Genomic DNA, 22,483 nt, shown 5'->3' with positions numbered 1-22,483 from the left:
TCTTCATGCGCTTGACACCAATGTGACCAAGGCGGCAGTGCCACAAGTATGTGGGACTATCGTTATCAACTTTAAATCTTTTGGCATCTACACTATGAACATGTGTAATATTACGCTCGAGATTCATTAAGAATAAACCATTGACCATCGGAGCATGACCATAAAACATATCTCTCATATAAATCGAACAACCATTATTCTCAGACTTAAATGAGTAGCCATCTCGTATTAAACGAGATCCAGATACAATGTTCATGCTCAAACTTGGCACTAAATAACAATTATTAAGGTTCAAAACTAATCCCGTAGGTAAATGTAGAGGCAGCGTGCCGACGGCGATCACATCGACTCTGGAACCATTCCCGACGCGCATCGTCACCTCGTCCTTCGCCAGTCTCCGTTTATTCCGCAGCTCCTGCTGTGAGTTACAAATATGAGCAACGGCACCGGTATCAAATACCCAGGAGTTACTACGAGTACTGGTAAGGTACACATCAATCACATGTATATCAAATATACCTTTGGTGTTGCCGGCCTTCTTATCCGCTAAGTATTTGGGGCAGTTCCGCTTCCAGTGACCCTTCCCCTTGCAATAAAAGCACTCAGTCTCAGGCTTGGGTCCATTCTTTGACTTCTTCCCGGTAACTGGCTTACCAGGCGCGGCAACATCTTTGCCGTCCTTCTTGAAGTTCTTCTTACCCTTGCCCTTCTTGAACTTAGTGGTCTTATTGACCATCAACACTTGATGTTCTTTCTTGATTTCAGCCTCTGCTGACTTCAGCATCGAGAACACTTCAGGAATGGTCTTTTCCATCCCCTGCATGTTGTAGTTCATCACAAAGCTCTTGTAGCTTGGTGGGAGCGACTGGAGGATTCTGTCAATGACCGCCTCATCTGGGAGGTTAATGTTCAGCTGGGTCATACGGTTGTGCAACCCAGACATCTTCAGGATGTGCTCACTGACAGAACTGTTTTCCTCCATCTTACAACTGTAGAACTTGTCGGAGACATCATATCTCTCGACCCGGGCATGAGCTTGAAAAACTAGTTTCAGCTCTTCGAACATCTCATATGCTCCGTGGTGCTCAAAACGCTTTTGGAGCCCCGGTTCTAAGCTGTAAAGCATGCCGCACTGAACGAGGGAGTAATCATCAGCACGAGACTGCCAAGCATTCATAATGTCTTGGTTCTCTGGGACGGGAGCGTCACCTAGCGGTCCTTCTAGGACATATTGTTTCCTGGCAGCTATGAGGATGATCCTCAGGTTCCGGACCCAGTCCGTATAGTTGCTGCCATCATCTTTCAGCTTGGTTTTCTCTAGGAACGCGTTGAAGTTCATGTTGACATTAGCGTTGGCCATTGATCTACAAGACATATTTGCAAAGGTTTTAGACTAAGTTCATGATAATAAAGTTCTAATCAAATTATGAACTCCCACTTAGATTAGACATCCCTCTAGTCATCTAAGTGTTACACGATCCGAGTCGACTAGCCCGTGTCCGATCATCACGTGAGACGGACTAGTCATCGTCGGTGAACATTCTCATGTTGATCGTATCTTCCATACGATTCGTGTTCGACCTTTCGGTCTCCGTGTTCCGAGGCCATGTCTGCACATGCTAGGCTCGTCAAGTTAACCCTAAGTGTTTTCGCTGTGTAAAACTGTCTTACACCCGTTGTATGTGAACGTAAGAATCCATCACACCCGATCATCACGTGGTGCTTAGAAGCGACGAACTGTAGCAACGGTGCACAGTTAGGGGAGAACACTTCTTGAAATTTTATAAGGGATCATCTTATTTACTACCGTCGTCCTAAGTAAACAAGATGCATAATACATAATAAACATCACATGCAATTATATAGTTGTGACATGATATGGCCAATATCATATAGCTCCATTGATCTTCATCTTCGGGGCTCCATGATCATCTTGTCACCGGCTTGACACCATGATCTCCATCATCATGATCTCCATCATCGTGTCTTCATGAAGTTGTCACGCCAACGACTACTTCTACTTCTATGACTAACGTTTAGCAATAAAGTAAAGTAGTTTACATGGCGTTATTCAATGACACGCAGGTCATACAAAAAATAAAGACAACTCCTATGGCTCCTGCCGGTTGTCATACTCATCGACATGCAAGTCGTGAATCCTATTACAAAGAACATGATCTCATACATCACAATTCATCATTCATCACAACTTCTGGCCATATCACATCACATGATCAATCGCTGCAAAAACAAGTTAGACGTCCTCTAATTGTTGTTGCATCTTTTACGTGGCTGCAATTGGGTTCTAGCAAGAACGTTTTCTTACCTACGAATCACCACAACGTGATTTTGTCAACTTCTATTTACCCTTCATAAGGGCCCTGTTCATCGATTCCGCTCCAACTAAAGTGGGAGAGACAGACACCCGCCAGCCACCTTATGCAACTAGTGCATGTCAGTCGGTGGAACCGGTCTCACGTAAGCGTACGTGTAAGGTTGGTCCGGGCCGCTTCATCCCACAATACCGTTGAGCAAGAAAAGACTAGTAGAGGCAAGTAAGATGACAAAATCCACGCCCACAACAAAATTGTGTTCTACTCGTGCAAAGAGAACTACGCATAGACCTAGCTCATGATGCCACTGTTGGGGAACGTTGCAGAAAATTAAAATTTTCCTACGGTTTCACCAAGATCCATCTATGAGTTCATCTAAGCAACGAGTCAAGGGAGAGAGTTTGCATCTACATACCACTTGTAGATCGCGTGCGGAAGCTTGCAAGGTGATGATGTAGTCGTACTCGACGTGATTCGAATCACCGATGACCAAGTGCTGAACGGACAGCACCTCCGCGTTCAACACACGTACGGGACGGGAGACGTCTCCTCCTTCTTGATCCAGCAAGGGGGAAGGAGAGGTTGAGGAAGACAGCTCCACCGGCAGCACGACGGCGTGGTGATGGTGGAGAGGCAGTACTCCGACAGGGCTTCGCCAAGCACACAACGGAGGAGGAGAGGTGTTGGGGAGGGGAGGGCTGCGCCTTGGAGGGTGGTGCGGCTGCCCTCCCCTCACCCCTCTATTTATAGGGGGAAGGGAGAAGGGGGCCGGCCCCCTAGAACCCATCTAGGGGGGGGTGCGGCGGCCTAGGGGAGAGGGGAGAGGGTGGCTTGCCCCCCAAGCCAAGGGGGGCGCCCCCTCTAGGGTTCCCCCTCAACCCTAGGCGCATGGGCCCAAGGGAGGGGGTGCGGCCAGCCCACCAGGGGCTGGCTCCCTGCCCCACGCAGCCCATGTGGCCCCCCGGGAGGGGTGGCCCCTCCCGGTGGACCCCCGGAACCCTTCCGGTGGCCCCGGTACAATACCGGTATGACCCCGAAACTTCCCGGTGTCCGTTTGACAACTTCCCATATATAAATCTTTACCTCCGGACCCTTCCGGATCTCCTCGTGACGTCCAGGATCCCATCCGGGACTCCGAACAACATTCGGTAGTCACATACTAGTCTTCCTAATAACCCTAGCGTCACCGAACCTTAAGTGTGTAGACCCTACGGGTTCGGGAGACATGCAGACATGACCGAGACGCTCTCAGTCAATAACCAACAGCGGGATCTGGATACCCATGATGGCTCCCACATGCTCCTCGATGTTGTCATCGGATGAACCACGATGTCGAGGATTCGATCAAACCCTGTATGCAATTCCCTTTGTCAATCGGTACGTTACTTGCCCGAGACTCGATCGTCGGTATCCCAATACCTTGTTCAGTCTCGTTACCGGCAAGTCACTTTACTCGTACCGTAATGCATAATCCCGTGTCCAACACCTTGGTCACATTGAGCTCATTATGATGATGCATTACCGAGTGGGCCCAGAGATACCTCTCCGTCATACGGAGTGACAAATCCCAGTCTCGATCCGTGTCAACCCAAGAGCTACTTTCGGAGATACCTGTAATGCACCTTTATAGTCACCCAGTTACGTTGTGACGTTTGATACACCCAAGGCACTCTTACGGTATCCGGGAGTTACATGATCTCATGGTCGAAGGAAGAGATACTTGACACTGGCAAAGCTCTAGCAAAACGAACTACACGATCTTTTATGCTAAGCTTAGGATTGGGTCTTGTCCATCACATCATTCTCCTAATGATGTGATCCCGTTATCAACGACATCCAATGTCCATAGTCAGGAAACCATGACTATCTGTTGATCACAACGAGCTGGTCAACTAGAGGCTCACCAGGGACATATTGTGGTCTAAGTATTCACACGTGTATTACGATTTCCGGATAATACAGTTATAGCATGAATAAAAGACATTTATCATGAACATTGAAATATAATAATACTTTTATTATTGCCTCTAGGGCATATTTCCAACAGTCTCCTACTGGATTGATACCTTGGTTCTCAAAAACTGAGGGAAATACTTATGCTACTTTGCTGCATCACCCTTTCCTCTTCAAGGGAAACCAATGCATGCTCAAGAGGTAGCAGACATCAATACGCAGTCATCCCAACAAACAATCATGCCTTTTGGAATAAAAATGCTAAAGAAAACTATCCCTACAAAATCATATAGCCTTGTCATGCTCCAGCGTCTTAACACAAAATATAAATCATGTACTACCCCGGTGTTAGCCAAGTCATGGATATAGCACTATGGGTTCATACTTTTAACGCACTTCAGCTTTTTCAACCCACACGCAATACATGAGCGCAATCCATGGATATAGCACTATGGGTGGAATAGAGTATGGTGGTAGAGATAATTTGGAGAAGACAAAAAAGGACAAAGTCTCACAACGACGTGGCTAATCAATGGGCTATGGAGATGCCAATTAATTGATGTCAATGCGAGGAGTATGGATTGCCATGCACAGCTATAAGTGTATGAAAGCTCAAACTAAAAACTAAGTGGGTGTGCATTTAACTTGCCCACTCATGAAGACCTCGGGCATTTGAGCAAGCCCATCATCGGAATATACAAGTCAAGTTCTATAATGAAAAATTCCCACAAGTATATGAAAGTGACAATATAGGAGACTCTCTATATGAAAAACATGGTGCTACTCCGAAGCACAAGTGTGGTAAAGGATAGTAACATTGCCCCTTTTCTCTTTTTCTCTTATTTTTTTGTTTTCTCTTCCCCACCCCCCCTCCCTTTTTTCTTTTTTTGTTGGGCTCCTTTTAGCCTATTTTTTATTTTTTTTATTTTCGTCCGGAGTCTCATCCTGACGTGTGAGGAAATCACGGTCTCCATCATCCTTTTCTCACTGGGACAATGATCCAATAATGATGATCATCACACTTCTATTTACTTACAACTCAATATTACAACTTGATATCTAAAACAATATGACTCTATATGAATGCTCCTAGCAGTGTACCAGGATGTGCAATGATGCTAGCATAACATGTATCATAATGATGAACGGTGACTGAGCCACAAATACTGTGTCAGCTATATGATCATGCAAAGCAATATGATAAGGAATGTTCAAGTCATGTATATGATGATGATGGAAGTTGTATGGCAATATATCTCGGAATGTCTATGGAAATATTATAATAGGTAGGTATGGCGACTGTTTTGAGGAGGATATAAGGAGGCATATGTGTGATAGAGTGTACCATATCACGAGGTTTGCAGCAACTCTCGAGGTGAGAAAGGGCAATGCACGGTACCTCTTAGGCTAGCAAATTGCGGAAAGGTGAGAGTGCGTATAATCCATGGACTCACATTAGTCATAAAGAACTCACATACTTACTGTGAAAGTTTATTAGACCTCAAAGTAAAGTACTACTACACATGCCCCTAGGGGGGCGAGGTTGGTAGGAGTTAACCATCGCGCGCCCCCGACCTCCACGCAAAGGAAGACAATCAATAATAAATTATGCTCCAACTTCTCAGCATAATGAGAGACTATACGTGCATGCTACGGGAATCACAAACCTTAACACTAATATTCTTACTAAACCACAATCATTCACTAGTACCTCCCACATATTACCATCTCTATATCGCAAAACTATTACAATGAATCAAACATATCATATTCAGTGATCTACAAGTTTTATATAGGATTGTATGACTAACCATGTGAATGACCAATTCCTATTGACTCTCTAAATATGTATAAGTGAAGCAAGAAAGTTTAATTATTTCTACAAAAGACCATGCTCTAATAAATATAACTGGAGCAAAAGAGCATTCTACAAATAACAGTTTTCTATATGTAAAGAAACAAGCATGTAAACTTCAAATGATATAAGTGAAGCACGTAAAGCATTTTATAAAGCCATACTCAAAAGATATAAATGAAGTGCATGAAGCATTATATAAATCAACCAAGGACTATCTCATATCAGCATGGTGCATCACTAAAAGAAAATTAAAAAAACACACGACGCTTCAAGAATTTACGCATATCATGTGAACAAAAACAAAAAACCGAAACATATCGATAATTGTTGAAGAAAGATGGGATGCCTTCCGGGGCATCCCAAGCTTAAACGCTTGAGTCTCCTTAAATATTTATTTGCCATCCCCAAGCTTGAACTCCTGCCTCTCCTTGTTCTTCTTATATCGATATCACCCCGATTTTCGAACACTTCATTCACACAAAACTTAACCAAACTTTTTATTAGCGGTGTTAGTACATATAACATCAAATCTCATCATGTCCTGCTATAACATTGATGTCCCACAAGTAGTCCTTTCGTTAAGTAAGAGTGTCGAAACCAACGAGGAGTAAAAGGAAAGGACAAGTGTCAGCAAGGTATTTTCTGCAAACACTGGAATTATCGGTAACGAGTAGTTTGTAACAAGTAGCACTAGTAACTAAGGTGCGGCAAGGTAGAGGCACCGAAAAATGGACGGCGGCGGCGACACAGCGGAGGCGGGCGAGTGTTTGCTGACGATATTGGGGTGGGAGAGAATGGCCAGTGTGCCACTGACTAGCGGACCAGGGGAGGAGTAGGCAGGCGCTACGCGCGTCCGTTTCTTATCCGCGCCGACGCAAATGAGGTTTAAAATTGGGCCTGGAATGGGTCGGCAGACGGACAAAAAGCGGACGCGTGTCCATTTGGATCGACGCGTTGGGCCGACTTTTCTATCCGCGCCGATCTAAACGGACGCGCGTGGACAAAATAAGTCAACGCGTTGGAGTTGCTCTAGTTATGTTAGTTTAGACTTGTTTTTGTTTGTGCGGTTTTTTCTAAGTCCACACGCAAAAAAATACCTCGGGCCAGCGTTGGGTGCTTGCGCTGATACAAACGAAAAAGTATACACTTTTGCTCGATCGACCCAACCATGCAAAACGAAGGACAAAGCGTTCGTCCGTGTAGGTTTGATCGTTCCGACGCACACTATCCAGACAGTAAATTAGAGCACGGCTGCACGGCGCAGCTTCTCTACCTAGACGGGACACGCTGCATGGACGCGGGAGCGGCGCGAATGAAACGACGGTGGCCGAGCCCCGGAAAAAGGGAGGGCGCCGGGCGCCGGGCTGGTCGCGACGCGGGCAGTGCCAGCGCCACATCCACACGCTCAGTGCAGAATCGCTGGCCGCGGCGGCCGCCCAGCACGACGATCGACAGGCTGCAGAATCTACATTCGTCCTTCTCTCCTCCCAGCTAGACTCACGACGCCACAGCTCAACGGGCGTGTCATCGCATACTGGCGTGACACCAAAATAACCGGCTGCCATGTGACGTGAGATCTAGTAGAAGCATAATTATATGATGATGTCTGTCTGCGTGGGGATCTGTCTTGCGCACACTCATTTGGAATCCTAGTACTGCACAGCTAGTAGAAAATGTTCGCCAGCGACATCGCGATGGTCGGGCGATTTGCGGCGCTCGACAGCGAGAACGAACACGATCGATGTCTGTCGATATTACTATTCGTCAGTTTAGGAGTTGGCACCTTTTTCTTTCCCGCCCCTCGTACGAGAGCGTCGACGAGTTGACCCTGCCGGTCCTTTTTTTGTCTTTTGAAAAAGGCAATGCCGGGAGATCGGCGATTTGGTGGCCCGGCTCACATGAGTCCGAGCATAAACAGTACCGCGATTTGAAATAGGAAGAAGGCTTTTAAAATCTATTTTTTTTGTGGTGCAAGACGCTTCTGACGTGAACTCCGTGCAAAATTTTGTGAAGTTTGGTCATCGAGGAGCTCATGGGAAAAAAAACAAATTTCGGATGTCTAAGAAATTTTTGAAAATCGCACTATTAACACTTGATTTTGTATTTTTTGCCATGAGCTTCTCGAATGTCCAAACTTCATAAAATTTTGCACGGACTTCACGCACAAAAGCATCTTGCATCATAAAAGAAATTGTTTTTTTTTCTATTTCAAATTAAGGTAATACTGTTCACCGGGCTCATCTGAGCCCGGGCTCATCTGAGCCCGGGCTCTAGGTTGAATTATCGCATTGCCGGTCCAAATTAAGACAGACGTGAAGCGATCAAGAAACTCACATGCGAAAAGAGGATCCCAAAGGCAAGCAGTGGTTAAGCGCGGCAAATTTTTTGGAATTTTTTCGAAATGGACATGAACTCGTATGTACTTCTAGCCAAAAGAACATTTTTTTTTTGCGAAACGGCCAAAAGAACAATATTACGTGCCATGTGTGGAGACGTACGTTCAGGGTCGATCTTCTACGACTGAGTTGTAGGCTCGTCGCGTCTCATAGTCTGATGGCAACTTTATTATGGTTAATTCGCAGTAATGAACTCGTCCAATACTTCAAGCTGTACAGCTTTTTTGTTTGTTTAATACTCCCTCCGTCCTAAAATTCTTATCGTAGATTTCTCTAGATACGGATGTATCTAACACTAAAACTTAACTACATACATCCGTATTTAGACAAATTTAAGATAAGAATTTTGGAATGGAGGGAGTGCTCCAGATGCGAAAGAGAAGTCAATTCGGGCGAGGGGATGAAGCAAAGTAACGTGCCATCATTCGCCGGCGAACGGAGATATTCCTTGGATTTCCTAAAAATAAAGGGAGATATTCGTTGATGTGCAAGCTCACGCGTCGTTGCCGAACTTCCGGTCGTTCTCACCACGGGACGACAATTGGCGAATGCTTTATAAATATAGTACATTGCTGTGACCCTTGCGAATCGTCGGGTTGAAGGAACGAATTTATACAGCACGGCGGTGAATCGGCCCCCAGGTGTTTGTAGTGGAGCTTCACTTTCTGAAACAACGGATTCATTACACACCGTGTCAAGAGTGAGCATTGTGCGATTCGGATTGTCTCGAAACACATTATGAAAGTTTCTAGAGTTGTGCTTCATCAGCAAGAGAATGTTATTTTTTCAGACCACTAGAAAAATATTACTCGCTCCAGTTTTTTTTTTTTTTGAGACAAATTACTCGCTCCAGATGTCCACTTTGTTTTTAAAAAAACGCCCACTTTGTTAAGATGGGACGGCCTAAGCCCACCACATCTCAAACTATAGCGGTACCATTTTAGCCCATTATGTCAGATGGGCTTTCGAAAAATCTGAGCACCTGTTTCTGTTTCTTTCGGCCCCTTATCCACATCCGCAACTCCCCCACACCCCCTCCCTTCCCACCAAACCCAGCGCCATGCCAATGCCGCTGCCCGCCGTGGGCACGGGCCCCGCGTCGGCGATAGCTCCGGTCACCGCCGCGGCGCCCCTTAGATATCGTCCCATACGACTCCGCGCATCTCCGTCGACGGTTTCCTCCCCTTCAACCTCTGCGATCTCCAGCCCGCCGCCCCCGCCGTCTGCGAGGCATTCCCGCAAACACCTGGCGGGCAGAGGCCACGCCCCGGCGAGGCCCTCCAAGGACCGTGTCTTCTTCCTCGACGTCAACCCGATATGCTTCCGCGGCTCCCAGCGTAGCCTCGGCGCCTTCGCGCGCTGGCTCGCGCTCTTCTTCACGCACGTCAGCCTCCGGGACCCCGTTGTGGCCGTGAGTGTACACCCTCCCAGACTCTACAAAGGATTCATCTTCGCAGTGAATTACTAATTCTGTCTCTTTGTTCTAGGTCTTCGACGGGGCAGGTGGGAACGAGTACCGGAGGCGGCTGCTGCCGTCCTACAAAGCGCACCGGACTCGCGGCGTAGGCACCGGTGCCGATTCCCGCGTGGTTGACGTGCTCTGCGAGTGCAATGTTCCGGTGGGTGGACCAAAGATGGCAGACACAGTGTGTTAATTGCGCAATCCGCAATGCTCTCTTTGTCACAATTCTTTCTGATCCTAATGTTTTTGTTAACAACAAACTCAGATTGTGCAAGTCGATGGATACGAGGCAGATGATGTAGTGGCTACCTTGACAAAGCAAGTATTACAGAAAGGTTATAGAGTTGTCATTGCCTCGCCTGACAAGGACTTCAAGCAGTTGATATCTGAAGATGTTCAGTTAGTTATGCCCATTCCTGAGATTGGCCGATGGTCCTTTTATACGCTGAGGCATTATGTTGCACAATACAAGTGTGATCCAACTGTAGATTTGAGCCTCAGTGAGTATATATCTTGTAGGATAATCTGCAACTGTTCAGTTCTTTTTTGTTCATCAATTGCTGTCTGGTTCTATCTTTTCAACTGATGCATTAGAAGTTATGCTGTGTAGGATGCTTTATGGGTGATGAAGCAGATGGTGTTCCGGGAATCCAGCATCTGGCTCCTGGTTTTGGTCGCAAGACTGCGGTGAAACTACTGAACAAACATGGTTCATTAGAAAACCTACTTAATACAGCTGCAGTTAGAACTGTAGGCAAGGAGTATGCCCAGGATGTTTTAGTCAAGCATGCAGATTACTTGCGAAAAAACTATGAAATTCTCAGTTTGAGGAGGTATGAACTTTTTTGATATAATGAACATACATAACTTTCCCTTCGATCATATCCATATATTGGCATCTATATACATAAACTTTGCATTGTGGAGTCAATGTAAATAGCTTATTGTACTATTAAGGTACAAAACTTGCCATGTACTCCCTCCGGCCCAAATTACTTGTCTTAGATTTGTCTAGATCTGTATCTAGACACATTTTAGTGTTAGATATATCCGTATCTAGACAAATTTAAGACTAATAATTTGGGACGGAGGTAATACTATTTTTTTTTCTACCAAGCAAGTGTGCAAATGTAGTAGCATACTGGACGTATGGTTACAGATATGTCTTTGTAGTAAGGCTGAACTGAATTCTTGGTGGCGTATGAAAAAATGACTTATTTCTTTCTCCTGGAACAGGGATGTAAATGTTCAGCTTGATGACAGATGGTTATCCACAAGGGACACTTGTAATGACACCAGTGTGTTATCTGACTTCATCACTAAATTCAACTAAGGACAGAAGCTAAATAGCGGGTAAAAAGCAAATATGACCAATTTTGTTTCTTCCTCTTAAGCTCTACTTACCATCAGACCATCATCAGTGAAAAAAAGGCTTTCAATAGTTAGATGAGGCAGTCTCTTGGCAAGGTTACTTGGTAAGAGAATTTCTGTCACAGATCCTTTGTTTGTAATAATACTGAAACCGAAGTATTGTTAGACTGGTCATGTGTGGCTGAGGTGCTGGAATAAACTGAAAGTAGTACATTGTTCCTATCAGTTGAGTAGGAAGTTCTTGTTCTGGGAATTTTGCCAGCTGCCGGTTGCTGTCTACTCCCTCCGTTCACAAATATAAGATGTTCTAGAGTAACTTTTTTGCGAATCGGATGTATATAAACGTGGTTTAGTGTGTTGGTTCACTCATTTCAGTCCGTATATAGTCCATATTGAAACATCCGAAACATCCTATATTTGTGAACGGAGGGAGTATCATTTAACAGAAGGGCCTTCAATTTTTAGCAGAGTTTGTAGCATAGGTATGCAAACTACTCCTATTACTGTTAGTTTCCCGAGTCATTCATGGTCTGAACACGTCAGAAACAGTGTCCTTCTGGGACGAACTGTTGTGTGGTTTCGGTTACAGTAGCATCACTCAGTGCGTGTTTATGGCAATTCTAGGTTCAGAACTGGAACGAACAGCAGCTGTGTCTAACCAGCCCACGCTGTTTTCATCTCGTTGAGCGTGCAGGTGATGCCGGCTACAAGACGCAGAGGCGTGGTCCAGGAGCAGTGTAGTACTACTACGTGCAGCGTCACAGTGACGGAGCGACCCATGGTCTCGCCCGAAGACAGGCACCGGACATGCTATCTCAGCTATTTTGTCACGCTAGTATAGCATATCTTAAGGGAGCCAACACAGATTGCAGATCTGATCTCATGTAATGCGATCCTCGGATGCTATCACTCGCTGCTGCTAATTGGATACTGTGCTGGTCTCGGTTCGTGGGGCGCTGGCCAAATCTAGCGCGGCTTTGTTGTGGCATTGGATGATAAATCTGTGCTCTGGTTTGTTTTTAGCTTTTTTCTTTCGTTGATTGATTGATTGGGTTTGGTGATGGAGAGTTTCACGACGGGACCCCGGGCCGGGAATGGGAAGGTATGGAATGATTCGGGAAGAGCATCTTGCTGCCTCGAAAAGCATGGCCTGGGGCTGTGGATCTCCGGGACTTGATCGCTCCTGAGAGCATGCTTGGATACGTTTTAGTCCCATGACTAAAAGTAGTGGGACTAAAACTTGCTAGTCTCACCCATGCTTGGATCCAAGTACTAAAGAGACTAAAATCTAGTTATTGAGCATTTATTATCCTCCAAACCCTTCAATCCAGAACTAAGGAGAGGAATTAAATAAGGAGAGAGAGAGCTAATACATATTTTACTAGGTTTCCCATGACTAAAAGATTTTAGCCTCAAGACTAGTCCTAGCATCTTTTTAGTCAGGGGTGCTTGGAACTTTAGCCTCTAAAAAAGACTATTTTTAGTCAGACTAAAAATAGTTCCTTGTATCCAAGCACCCTCTGAGTCCTGACTTGTGCAAAGGCTCCAAAAAACGGCAGCGCGGACAGTGGCGCATCGGTCTTGCGACCGTTGCCGTCGAAATCCAAGGCCCGGACTAGGAACGGATTCAAATGCTAGTAGTTGTCCGTTCTGAAGAATCTAGCTGGGACTGAACGGGAGGCAGTAGGGTAAGACAGGATCTGTTTCAGAATGCTGTCTGTTTTTCCTCCTCATGTTTACTCATGGCGCTCCGGCACAAAATGGCCTACCAACACTAATGCTAGTACTGTTAGCCGAATAGGCAGTTTGTTAGGATTTGCAGCTTTTTTTCCGATAAAAGGTGGATTTTATTTACTTAAAATAAAGCATCAAGGGGACACAAGAATAATAAATATACACTCGGTCTCTGCATAGGATGCACATAGCTAATACGAACACACACAAATAAACACGCTGACGAATAGCAAAGTCATATGAGACCAAGAGTGCCTTTTCCGGTTCCGCGGATACCGGAGGAGTGGTGCACTTTGGATTTCATTCATACTCCGATCTTCACTGCATAGCTTTTTACACTTCCATTCATTTATCTTATCTGCGAGTGTCCTAGCTCTTTGGATCCTGACGGCACGGCAGAGATATGGCTAACCCCAAAACGTGCTCGAGCCAGTACTTAATAATTGGAAAGCTCGTACGCTCACCTTCATCTCAGCATGTTTCCATGTGCCGTGTTCTATTCTCTCTGCCCTACTACTACCTTGTTTTTTCACGTCGATATATATAAAGATCCAAAGATTGGACGGAGCGCTAAGCCCGAGTCACCCGAGCTACCCCCTCTCCCGCTTGATCAGTTCTTTCTCGCAGCAGTACCACGGGCGGGGCCGCTGTTGGGCTGGTCCCGATGGAAGGAATCCGATGGCGATGGGGTTCGCCGCGCTGAACCGAGCTGCGTCCGCACTCCCTCAAAAAAAAAAAAAAAAAGCTGCGTCCGCACATGCATGCGTGCCCGCCATGTTGCGCTCCTGTCCTGCCCGGCCGCGCGCCGCGCGTGATCTGCGGTGCCACGTCGGGGCATCGGCATTCGGCGCGCCGTGCGGGCGCAGGCTTTGGCCGGACATGCGGCGTCCGTCGTGGCCTACTCGGATTCCAAGGTTTGCCGCTGCCGATCCATCCAAGCGCGCGCAAGGCGTAGCCGGCGCCGAAACGCGCGTGGCTACCCCCACGCCTGGCCCTGCGTGTTGCATGCAGTGCGTCCCTGCCCTGCCCCGTCTCTCCGTCTCCGGTCACGCAGGCCTGCCGCCGGAGGGTGGGCAGAGCGCGGAGGGGTGCCGATCGCGCGACGGGAAGCCCTGCGGTGGGCTCGTTTGACGTTCCTCGCCACGATTCCCCTGCTGGCTGCTGCAGTGCAGTGCACGCTTGTGGAGCTACAGGCTACGGTCCCTCCCTCCCAACTCCCGCGCATCTACTACATCTACATCTACTCCCCGGCGGATACGGTGGAGGTGCGCCCATGCACGCGCGCACGGTGGCGTACGGGCGGCGTGCTCCATGGGCGTCGGCCCCGGGCACCCACCGGGAGGAGCCCAGTCCGGTCCGGACCGGTCCATTCCAACTACATGCACGAAATGCACGAATGATGCGCTCATGCACTTGCTCCGCAGCGCCTTGATCGGCCTCCTTCGCTCGCTCGTCCCAATTTAATAGCCCGCGCGTTCCGGCCGGCCGTCGGCGGGGACCCGAACGCGATGCACGGGGACAAATTAGTAGCGGTAGGGGCTAGCAAGGGAGTAGTAGTAATCAGTGTAACGCGTTCGTCCTCCCAACGTGATCGATCATCGCGGATCGCTTCCCTCGATCTCCCGCCCACTTGGAACCTGAAGATCGGGAGAAGCACAAATGCATCCACGGCCACGCCCCCACGCTCTCCGGAGAGACACGGCCGCCCAGACCCGGTGACAGGCATACCCCGCCGCCCTGGAGCTCGTCGTGCTCAGTCAGCCCTGCCGGCGGCTGCAGGGACCACCCACCTGACGCCATTCCATTTCTATATTTCTGGTTCGGCTGGTTCACGGCGGCCTCGCCCCGACAATGAAGCAAGGCCACGGTTCCGACAGGCGAGCACGCGTGCCCCTGTCCTCGTCGCCATGGGCAAGGCGGCAAGATGAAGGCCGGTGAATAGTTCCGGAGTTAAGGAGACCCCGCCCTGCGACCCAACCAGGCAGCACCGGACAACGCAGCACCGAGAGCACGAGGTCGAAATAAATTGCACGAGTAGCTCCCGAGCAGCGGCATTTAACCAGCCATCCCATCTCCGGCCATGGCCATGGCGAATCTGGCAGCGGCATATGGAGGGCGACACGTCCCGGTGCGGCGGCCCTGAATAAATGGGGCACGCGATCGTCAAACACGACAATGCTGCATGTCCGTCCGCCCGCCCGTCCGTCCGTCCATGACACCACCCACACTACACCTAGAGCTATTTAGTAGTACTAGAGAGAAGAGGATCATCGCCATTAAAAGCCGCAACCAAAACGGGCCCTCTGCCTTGCTCGCCTTTGCTTCCCAAAGCCCTTTGCTGGGCATGCAAAGAGCAGTAATCAGTGCCGAAAACGCACAAAGCCCTCCCGCCCCGTCCTTCGATGAAAGTTGCTACAGTCGGGAGAAAGAAAGAAAGAAAGAAAGAAATTCGTTTATACAAAGCGGCACATGCATGGCCTGCCCATGGTGAGGACGGAGGACGGACGGACATGACCTGACTACCTGAGGAGGAGGAGCTGGCTGCCCTTTTGGTCCTTGGCCTAGTATTTTGAGAGTTTTCCGGGGCGATGCCGCCGCGGTCAAAGGGAAAGGCGACTGCACGCACAGTGATCGCCGCGCCGCGCCATTGTTTATTCGGCGACACGGCTGGGGTTGGGCCTTCGGCGTCGCTTTTCCCTTCGGTTCCCGCGGGTTGTTTCGGGGCGCGACACCACACGACACGGTGACAGCCTTGGAACGGGGACGGCCGGGCCAGCGCCTCCTCCACCCCCCGCTGGATGGATGTTCTTCCCTTCCCACCCACGATTAGTTTACGCCCCCGTCATTTCGTGACAGTACAGTGGCAGGGGAGCACCCAAACACTTTCTTCTCCTTCTTAATTCCGCCTGCAGCCTCGTCCGGCCCTCTTGCCGCCGCTTGTTCTCTCCTCACCCCAGCCTGCCCAGGTACTACAAATGGAGTCCTTTTCATACCCGGAAATGCCGAGCAGTGAAAGAAAGCATAATTTTGGGTGCAAGCATGATCGCCACGGCGCCAGATTGTCTGGAGTTGTTGAGCCACACCAATAACTTCGCTACCGATCCTCGGCAGATCCTGCCTTGCTGGAAATGGGCCAAGCGGATCCGGGCATAGTACAAGGAGGGGGCGCAACTGCCTCCTCTAACGAACAAGAGGCAGCGGAAATGGGGGACGAGACGAACGTGATGAGAGTAACATGGGATTGATGAATGAATGATGACAACAGGTACTTCTAAATATAACATGTCCATGAGGATCCATCCAGCGATCGCAACAATGTACAGACAAATTTACAGAGCAGCAGCAGCAGCAGATTGTATCATCCATTTTTCTCCTCTGCCCTACCCTCAACACAACCATCAAACGATGCCATTATATCATCCATACCATACCCAACCTTCCTCTCCCAGCTACTGTACCGTCGCAAAATCAAGCTCACTTTGGGTTTTTAATTTTAATTTTAATTAAACAAATGCGGGAATGCGAACCAAAAACCACAAAACCAATGGAATTAAAGAACGAAAACCAAAAAGGCGGTTTATCTTCTTCTTCTTCTTCTTCTTCTATCATCATCGGGGACTGACTCCAATGGCGGTGTCATGGACTGTAGGCCTCAGAGGGACTCGCCGGCGCTGCTCTTCACCTTGGATCTGTAGAGGAGCTTCTTCTTCTTCGACGCCGCGTTGCTGACCGTCAGCACGATCTTGCCGGCCTCGCCGGCCTTGAAGCTGCCCTTCATGATGGGCTCCTCGTTCGCGGGGACCTTCCTCGTCTTCTGCACGATCACGGTGTACGCGCCCTCGGCGTCCGGGGTGAACTCCGCGCCGTGGCTCACCTCCCAGCCCAGCACCCGCAGCTCCCATACAATCGTTGAGTTCTACAACGGCAGATGGACAATTATGTAAGTTTTGAACGATCAATGCATTAGAGGAATTCATAAGCGATCACCAATTTATAATGCAAATGAGGCTAACCTCGGTGACAGGGATCTCGATGGCTTCTTTGGATGAAGCTTTGATAGTGAGCTCGGTGACAGAGTCGGAGGTGGTGAAATCAGGGTCATCTTCCTTGAAGAGGCCTCCGAATTGGACGGGGACTTGCTCGGGCGCGATGTATCTGAATTTTTGTTACAGAAGATGAACACTAGCTGAGAACATGATCCCTCGGCAATCCAACAATGAAAACTGAAACTTATAAGCATATCGTGCACAATACCTGAAGAGGGTCTCGGGTGACTTGGCCTGGCTGGCGAACACGAACTTGCTCTTGGTGCGCTGGGTGAGGAAAGGGCTCATCATTTTGTTGGCAGCCAGATACCACCATGGCACGTTGATGAACACCTGCATAGACACCATGATCCAGCCAAACTTATGATCCAATTCCACTTAAACTACTGCAATTAACTACGAATTGGTATAGTAAAAGAATGTTACAACTCAGAATTGGGAAAAGTACGAGCAAAAGGAAAAGATCCCCAATTCGCGCTATGATGATGACCAAAGCCCGCCCACGCCAAAAGACATGAGTCAACTCAATACAGGACTCAAATTTGAAAGCATAAAGGTCTGCCCTTTAGCGCAGTGCCCAAAGAACACGCTTTGGGCTCAATCATTCACTCCCAACGTTAAACTGTGAACGGATAGAAACTGAATCTTCGGCACAAACAGCTAGCCACAGCTAAATTTCGATGCACAATGTCACAATGTTGGATCACAGTTACTGCTGCAGCTGTGAAATTGGAAATACTACCAAGTAATTCGATGGCGGAGAGAAGAAGCGTTAGTACCTTCTTGGCGATGAACTCGGGGTAGTTGTCCTGGAGCAGGGCGACGGCCTGGCGGGTGACGGCGCGGTGCTTGCCGAGCATGGGCGGCGAGTTCTTGAGGTCGGTGACCTGCACCATGGAGCAGATGCCGCTGGGCGCGAAGTCCAGCTGCGACAGGATGCCGCGCTCCAGCAGCTGGATGCGCCACTTGAGGAACCGCTCCCGCTTCTCCTCGTCGCCGAACGCCTTCTCGTACACCTCCTTGTCCTGGAACTCGCCGTACACGTTGTAGCACACCGGGTGGCCCTCCCGGTCCGCGCCGCGGTAGAACACCACCTTCTCCAGCTCCGGGAACGCCAGGTCCGCCTCCAGGAGCGACTCGATGCCGAAGCGCTTCCGCCACAGCACGGCGGACCGGAGCATCGCCATCGCCTCCTTCACCTTGAACTCCCGCGCGCGCAGGAACTTGAGCAGCACCGCGTCCGTGCGCTCGTCGTCGCCCACCAGCGGCACGCCCCAGATGAACACCGGCTCGGGCGCGGCTGCCTCCGCCTCCGGTGCCTGCTCTGTGGTGGCGGCGGCGGCGGCGGCGGCTTCCTCGACCGCTTCCGCCGTCTTGGTGCCCTCCTCGGCGGCTACGACGGCTTCGTCCTCCGTCTTTGGCTCGGCCGGCTTGGCCTCCTCGGCCTTGGGTGCCTCCTTGGCCGGCTCCTCGGCTGCTGCCTCGGCAGCGACCTCAGCCTTGGCCTCCTCGGCTGCCGGCTCCGCCGCCGCCTCGGCCTTGGGCTCCTCCTTGGCCGGCTCCTCAGCCTTGGGCTCCTCCTTGGCTGGTTCTTCCGCCTTGGCCGGCTCCTCGGCCTTGGCCTCCTCCTTGGCCGGCGCCTCCGTCTTGGTCTCCTCTGCGGCGGCCTCAGTCTTGGCCTTGGGCGGCGGCGGGGGCGGGGGCAGATTGAACTCACCGGCGGCGAGCGCGGCGACGATCAGCTCCTTGAACTCATCAAGCGCCTTCTTCTCCGGGTCAGGCAGGTCGGCGACGAGGTTGCTCTCCTCCTTGAAGGAGCCGGTGGCCTCGACGGCGCCCCCGTCGTCGGCGACGGCGGCCGCCTCCTCGGCCTCCGCCTCCGCCGCGGGCTCCTCGGCCTTCTTCTCCACCTCCGCCGGCGCCTTCTCGGCGACGACCACCTCCGTGGCCGCGGCGGCGGCCTGTGGCTGCGGCTCCTCTGCCATCTCCGCGAGCTGTTTCAAGCTTTTGCGATGAAGAAAGACAGAGCAGGGGAGAGAGACGGAGGGGGAGAGAGACGGAGGGGGAGAGAGAAAGCTTGGGGTGTTGTGCTGGGACTAGGGTTTGGGGAGGGGAGATATAGGGCGGGGGCGGGGGCGGAGGCGGAGGCGGAGCAAGGCTGTCAGAGTGGGGAGGCCAGCTTTGCTTGCGGCTGCGCTCTTGCGCTGGCCGGACGGAAGAGGAGAACCGGACCGGACCAGAGCAAGGAAGGTGGCGCGCCCCGCGTGGGGCCCCGCGTCATGCAACGGATTTGTTCCAATTGATGACGCGTTAATTGCGGCGATTTCTTTCTTGCTGGATGATTTGTTTTCTTGTGTCGGGGTGGAAATGAGATGGACGGTGGCGGAGGTATCATCAGTGGGTGCGTATTACTGCCTCCGTTTAAAAATGCATTGATTACATAGCAATACAACATGTCTAATTTGGGGCTTTAAATTCATAGCTTCGTGCGAAGTGAGCGTAGTTCGGATGGCTAGTTCCTTGTGACGGAACCAACCCGTCACGGTTTAAGTCTTAGACTTCGCATTGGTGATCGTACTTTTCTTAATTTATTTCAGGCTTTTCGACGATGTGTGTTTAGTGAGAGAAGATGTTTCCATCGACTATGAAGGTGTTTGCGACGACTTCGTCAATCTCAAGATGATGTGCCGTCTAAGTCTCTCGAAAGTGCTCATAAGAGTAATGTGTATGTGTGTGTTCATAGGGATGAGTGTATTGTGCGTATGTATGAGTGTCTGCGTATCTACTATGTTTGAAAAAAAATCATAGCTTTGTGATACTCCGGTATTTTGCCATCTCCTCGACAAATTGAGGGGAGAAACCCTACCGAGCACCTTGACGGTAATGCCGGATTGGGGGTCACTCATCACGTCATGTTCCGGTCAGGTGGGCCGGCCGAGCACCCCATGTCGGTTAGTCACTGGGCCAAATTAGGAGGCCCATGGTGTATAAAAGAAAGCCTCCCGAAGACTTGGTGCATGCTCCATTTTCCCTAACCTAATCTCACTCAAAAAGTTTCTTCATGGATGTGCCAAACTAGGGGGGCTCCCTAGATACAGTAAGCTTCATAGTGCGGATGCGGTAGTGGACTCTTCAGCGTGTGTGTGGGTCGTCGTGGTCAACTTATGTGGTGATGGAGTTGGAGGTGTGTGGTGGCGAGTGAAGGAAATATGCTCTAGAGGCAATAATAAAGTTATTATTTATTTCCTTATATCATGATAAATGTTTATTATTAATCCTAGAATTGTATTAACAGGAAACGTAATACATGTGTGAATATATAGACAAACAGAGTGTCACTAGTATGTCTCTACTTGACTAGCTCGTTGATCAAAGATGGTTATGTTTCCTAGCCATAGACATGAATTGTCATTTGATTAACGGGGTCACATCATTAGGAGAATGATGTGATTGACTTGACCCATTCCATTAGCTTAGCACTTGATCGTTTAGTATGTTGCTATTGCTTTCTTCATGACTTATACATGTTCCTATGACTATGAGATTATGCAACTCCTGTTTACCGAAGGAACACTTTGTGTGCTACCAAACGTCACAACGTAATTGGGTGATTATAAAGGTGCTCTACAGGTGTCTCTAAAGGTCCTTGTTGGGTTGGCGTATTTCAAGATTAGGATTTGTCACTCCGGTTGTCGGAGAGGTATCTCTGGGCCCTCTCGGTAATGCACATCACTATAAGCCTTGCAAGCAATGTGACTAATGAGTTAGTTGCGGGATGATGCACTACGGAACTAGTAAAGAGACTTGTCGGTAACGGGATTGAACTAGGTATTGAGATACCGACGATCGAATCTCGGGCAAGTAACATACCGATGACGAAGGGAACAAAGTATGTTGTTATGTGGTTTGACTGATAAAGATCTTCATAGAATATGTAGGAGCCAATATGAGCATCCAGGTTCCGCTATTGGTTATTGACCGGAGACATGTCTCGGTCATGTCTACATAGTTCTCGAATCCGTAGGGTCCGCACGCTTAAAGTTTGGTGACGATCGATATTATGAGTTTTTGTGTTTTGATGTACCGAAAGTAGTTCGGAGTCACGGATATGATCACGGACATGACGAGGAGTCTCGAAATAGTCGAGACGTAAAGATCGATATATTGGACGACTATATTCGGACACCGGAAGTGTTCCGAGTGGTTTCGGGTAAAAATCGGAGTACCGGGGGGTTATCGGAACCCCTAGGGGAGTTAATTGGGCCTCATGGGCCTTAGTGGGAGAAGAGGAGGGGTGGCCAGGGCAGCCGCGCGCCCCCTCCCCCTCTAGTCCGAATTGGACAAGGAGGGGGCGGCGCCCCCCTTTTTCCTTCTCCTCCTCTCTCCCTTCCTTCCCTCTCCTACTCCAACAAGGAAAAGGAGGAGTCCTACTCCTGGTGGGAGTAGGACTCCCCCCTGGCACGCCCTCCTCCTGGCCGGCCACCTCCCCCCTTGCTCTTTATATACGGGGCAGGGGGCACCCTAGAACACACAAGATGATCTGCTGATCTATTCCAGCCATGTGCGGTGCCCCTCCACCATATTCCACCTCGGTTATATCGTAGCGGTGCTTAGGCGAAGCCCTGTGTCGGTAGCAACATCATCACCATCATCACGCCGTCATATTGACGGAACTCTCCCGTGAAGCTCTGCTAGATCGGAGTTCGCGGGACGTCATCGAGCTGAACGTGTGCTGAACTCGGAGGTGTTGTACATTCGGTACTTGGATCGGTCGGATCGTGAAGACGCACGACTACATCAACCACGTTGTGCTAACGCTTCCGCTTTCGGTCTATGAGGGTACGTGGACAAACTCTCCCCTCTCGTTGCTATGCATCACCAAGATCCTGAGTGTGCGTATGAATTTGTTTGAAATTACTACATTCCCCAACAGTGGCGTCCGAGCCAGGTTTTATGCGTAGATGTTATATGCATGAGTAGAACACATGTGAGTTGTGCGCGATACAAGTCATACTGCTTACCAGCATGTCACACTTTGGTTCGGCGGTATTGTTGGATGAAGCAGCCCGGACCGACATTACGCGTACGCTTACGCGAGACTTGTTCTACCGACGTGCTTTGCACATAGGTGGCTGACGGGTGTCAGTTTCTCCAACTCTAGTTGAACCGAGTGTGGCTATGCCCGGTCCTTGAGAAGGTTAAAACAACACTAACTTGATGAACTATCGTTGTGGTTTTGATGCGTAGGTAAGAACAGTTCTTGCTAAGCCCATAGCAGCCACGTAAAACTTGCAACAACAAAGTAGAGGACGTCTAACTTGTTTTTGCAG

At 49.4% G+C, this 22,483-nt stretch overlaps 2 protein-coding genes across 3 annotated transcripts; one reads left to right on the top strand and one right to left on the bottom strand.

Moving 5' to 3' along the window:
- Positions 1 to 9,550: 9,550 nt before the first annotated feature.
- On the top strand, positions 9,551 to 12,395 carry LOC123062768 (5'-3' exonuclease). 2 transcript variants are annotated; one of them, XR_006429863.1, is made up of 6 exons: positions 9,551 to 9,951; positions 10,028 to 10,159; positions 10,268 to 10,502; positions 10,613 to 10,835; positions 11,239 to 11,477; positions 12,068 to 12,395. XR_006429863.1 is itself a non-coding variant. In XM_044486419.1 (6 exons), exons 1-5 carry the CDS (start codon positions 9,601 to 9,603, stop codon positions 11,333 to 11,335), a joined length of 1,038 nt encoding a protein of 345 aa, XP_044342354.1. In that variant the 5' UTR covers positions 9,551 to 9,600; the 3' UTR covers positions 11,336 to 11,355; positions 12,068 to 12,395. The 2 variants fall into 2 exon arrangements, 1 of the variants encoding a protein (XP_044342354.1); XM_044486419.1 differs by having other exon boundaries at positions 11,239 to 11,355.
- Positions 12,396 to 16,376: 3,981 nt separating this feature from the next.
- Positions 16,377 to 19,360, bottom strand: LOC123062767 (patellin-3). Its single transcript, XM_044486418.1, has 4 exons — positions 17,933 to 19,360; positions 17,362 to 17,486; positions 17,121 to 17,262; positions 16,377 to 17,023 (listed from the first exon to the last, which is right to left on the bottom strand). Exons 1-4 carry the CDS (start codon positions 19,136 to 19,138, stop codon positions 16,760 to 16,762), a joined length of 1,737 nt encoding a protein of 578 aa, XP_044342353.1. The 5' UTR covers positions 19,139 to 19,360; the 3' UTR covers positions 16,377 to 16,759.
- Positions 19,361 to 22,483: the final 3,123 nt, after the last annotated feature.

Source organism: Triticum aestivum, chromosome 3A (assembly GCF_018294505.1).
Source record: "Triticum aestivum cultivar Chinese Spring chromosome 3A, IWGSC CS RefSeq v2.1, whole genome shotgun sequence".
Lineage (NCBI taxonomy): Eukaryota > Viridiplantae > Streptophyta > Magnoliopsida > Poales > Poaceae > Triticum > Triticum aestivum.
The sequence above is the reverse complement of the archived record's forward strand: the minus strand, read 5'-3'. Positions and strand labels throughout refer to the sequence as shown.

Bases quoted from the DNA above. Each gene is read 5' to 3' on its own strand.
- LOC123062768 (XM_044486419.1), top strand. From the start codon at position 9,601: ATGCCAATGCCGCTGCCCGCCGTGGGCACGGGCCCCGCGTCGGCGATA. The intron at 9,952-10,027 runs GTGAGTGTACAC...TCTTTGTTCTAG, and splicing joins TCCGGGACCCCGTTGTGGCC to GTCTTCGACGGGGCAGGTGG. The intron at 10,503-10,612 runs GTGAGTATATAT...TATGCTGTGTAG, and splicing joins AACTGTAGATTTGAGCCTCA to GATGCTTTATGGGTGATGAA.
- LOC123062767 (XM_044486418.1), bottom strand. From the start codon at position 19,138: ATGGCAGAGGAGCCGCAGCCACAGGCCGCCGCCGCGGCCACGGAGGTG. The intron at 17,487-17,932 runs GTACTAACGCTT...GTGTCTATGCAG, and splicing joins CCGAGTTCATCGCCAAGAAG to GTGTTCATCAACGTGCCATG. The intron at 17,024-17,120 runs GTTAGCCTCATT...CTGCCGTTGTAG, and splicing joins TCGAGATCCCTGTCACCGAG to AACTCAACGATTGTATGGGA.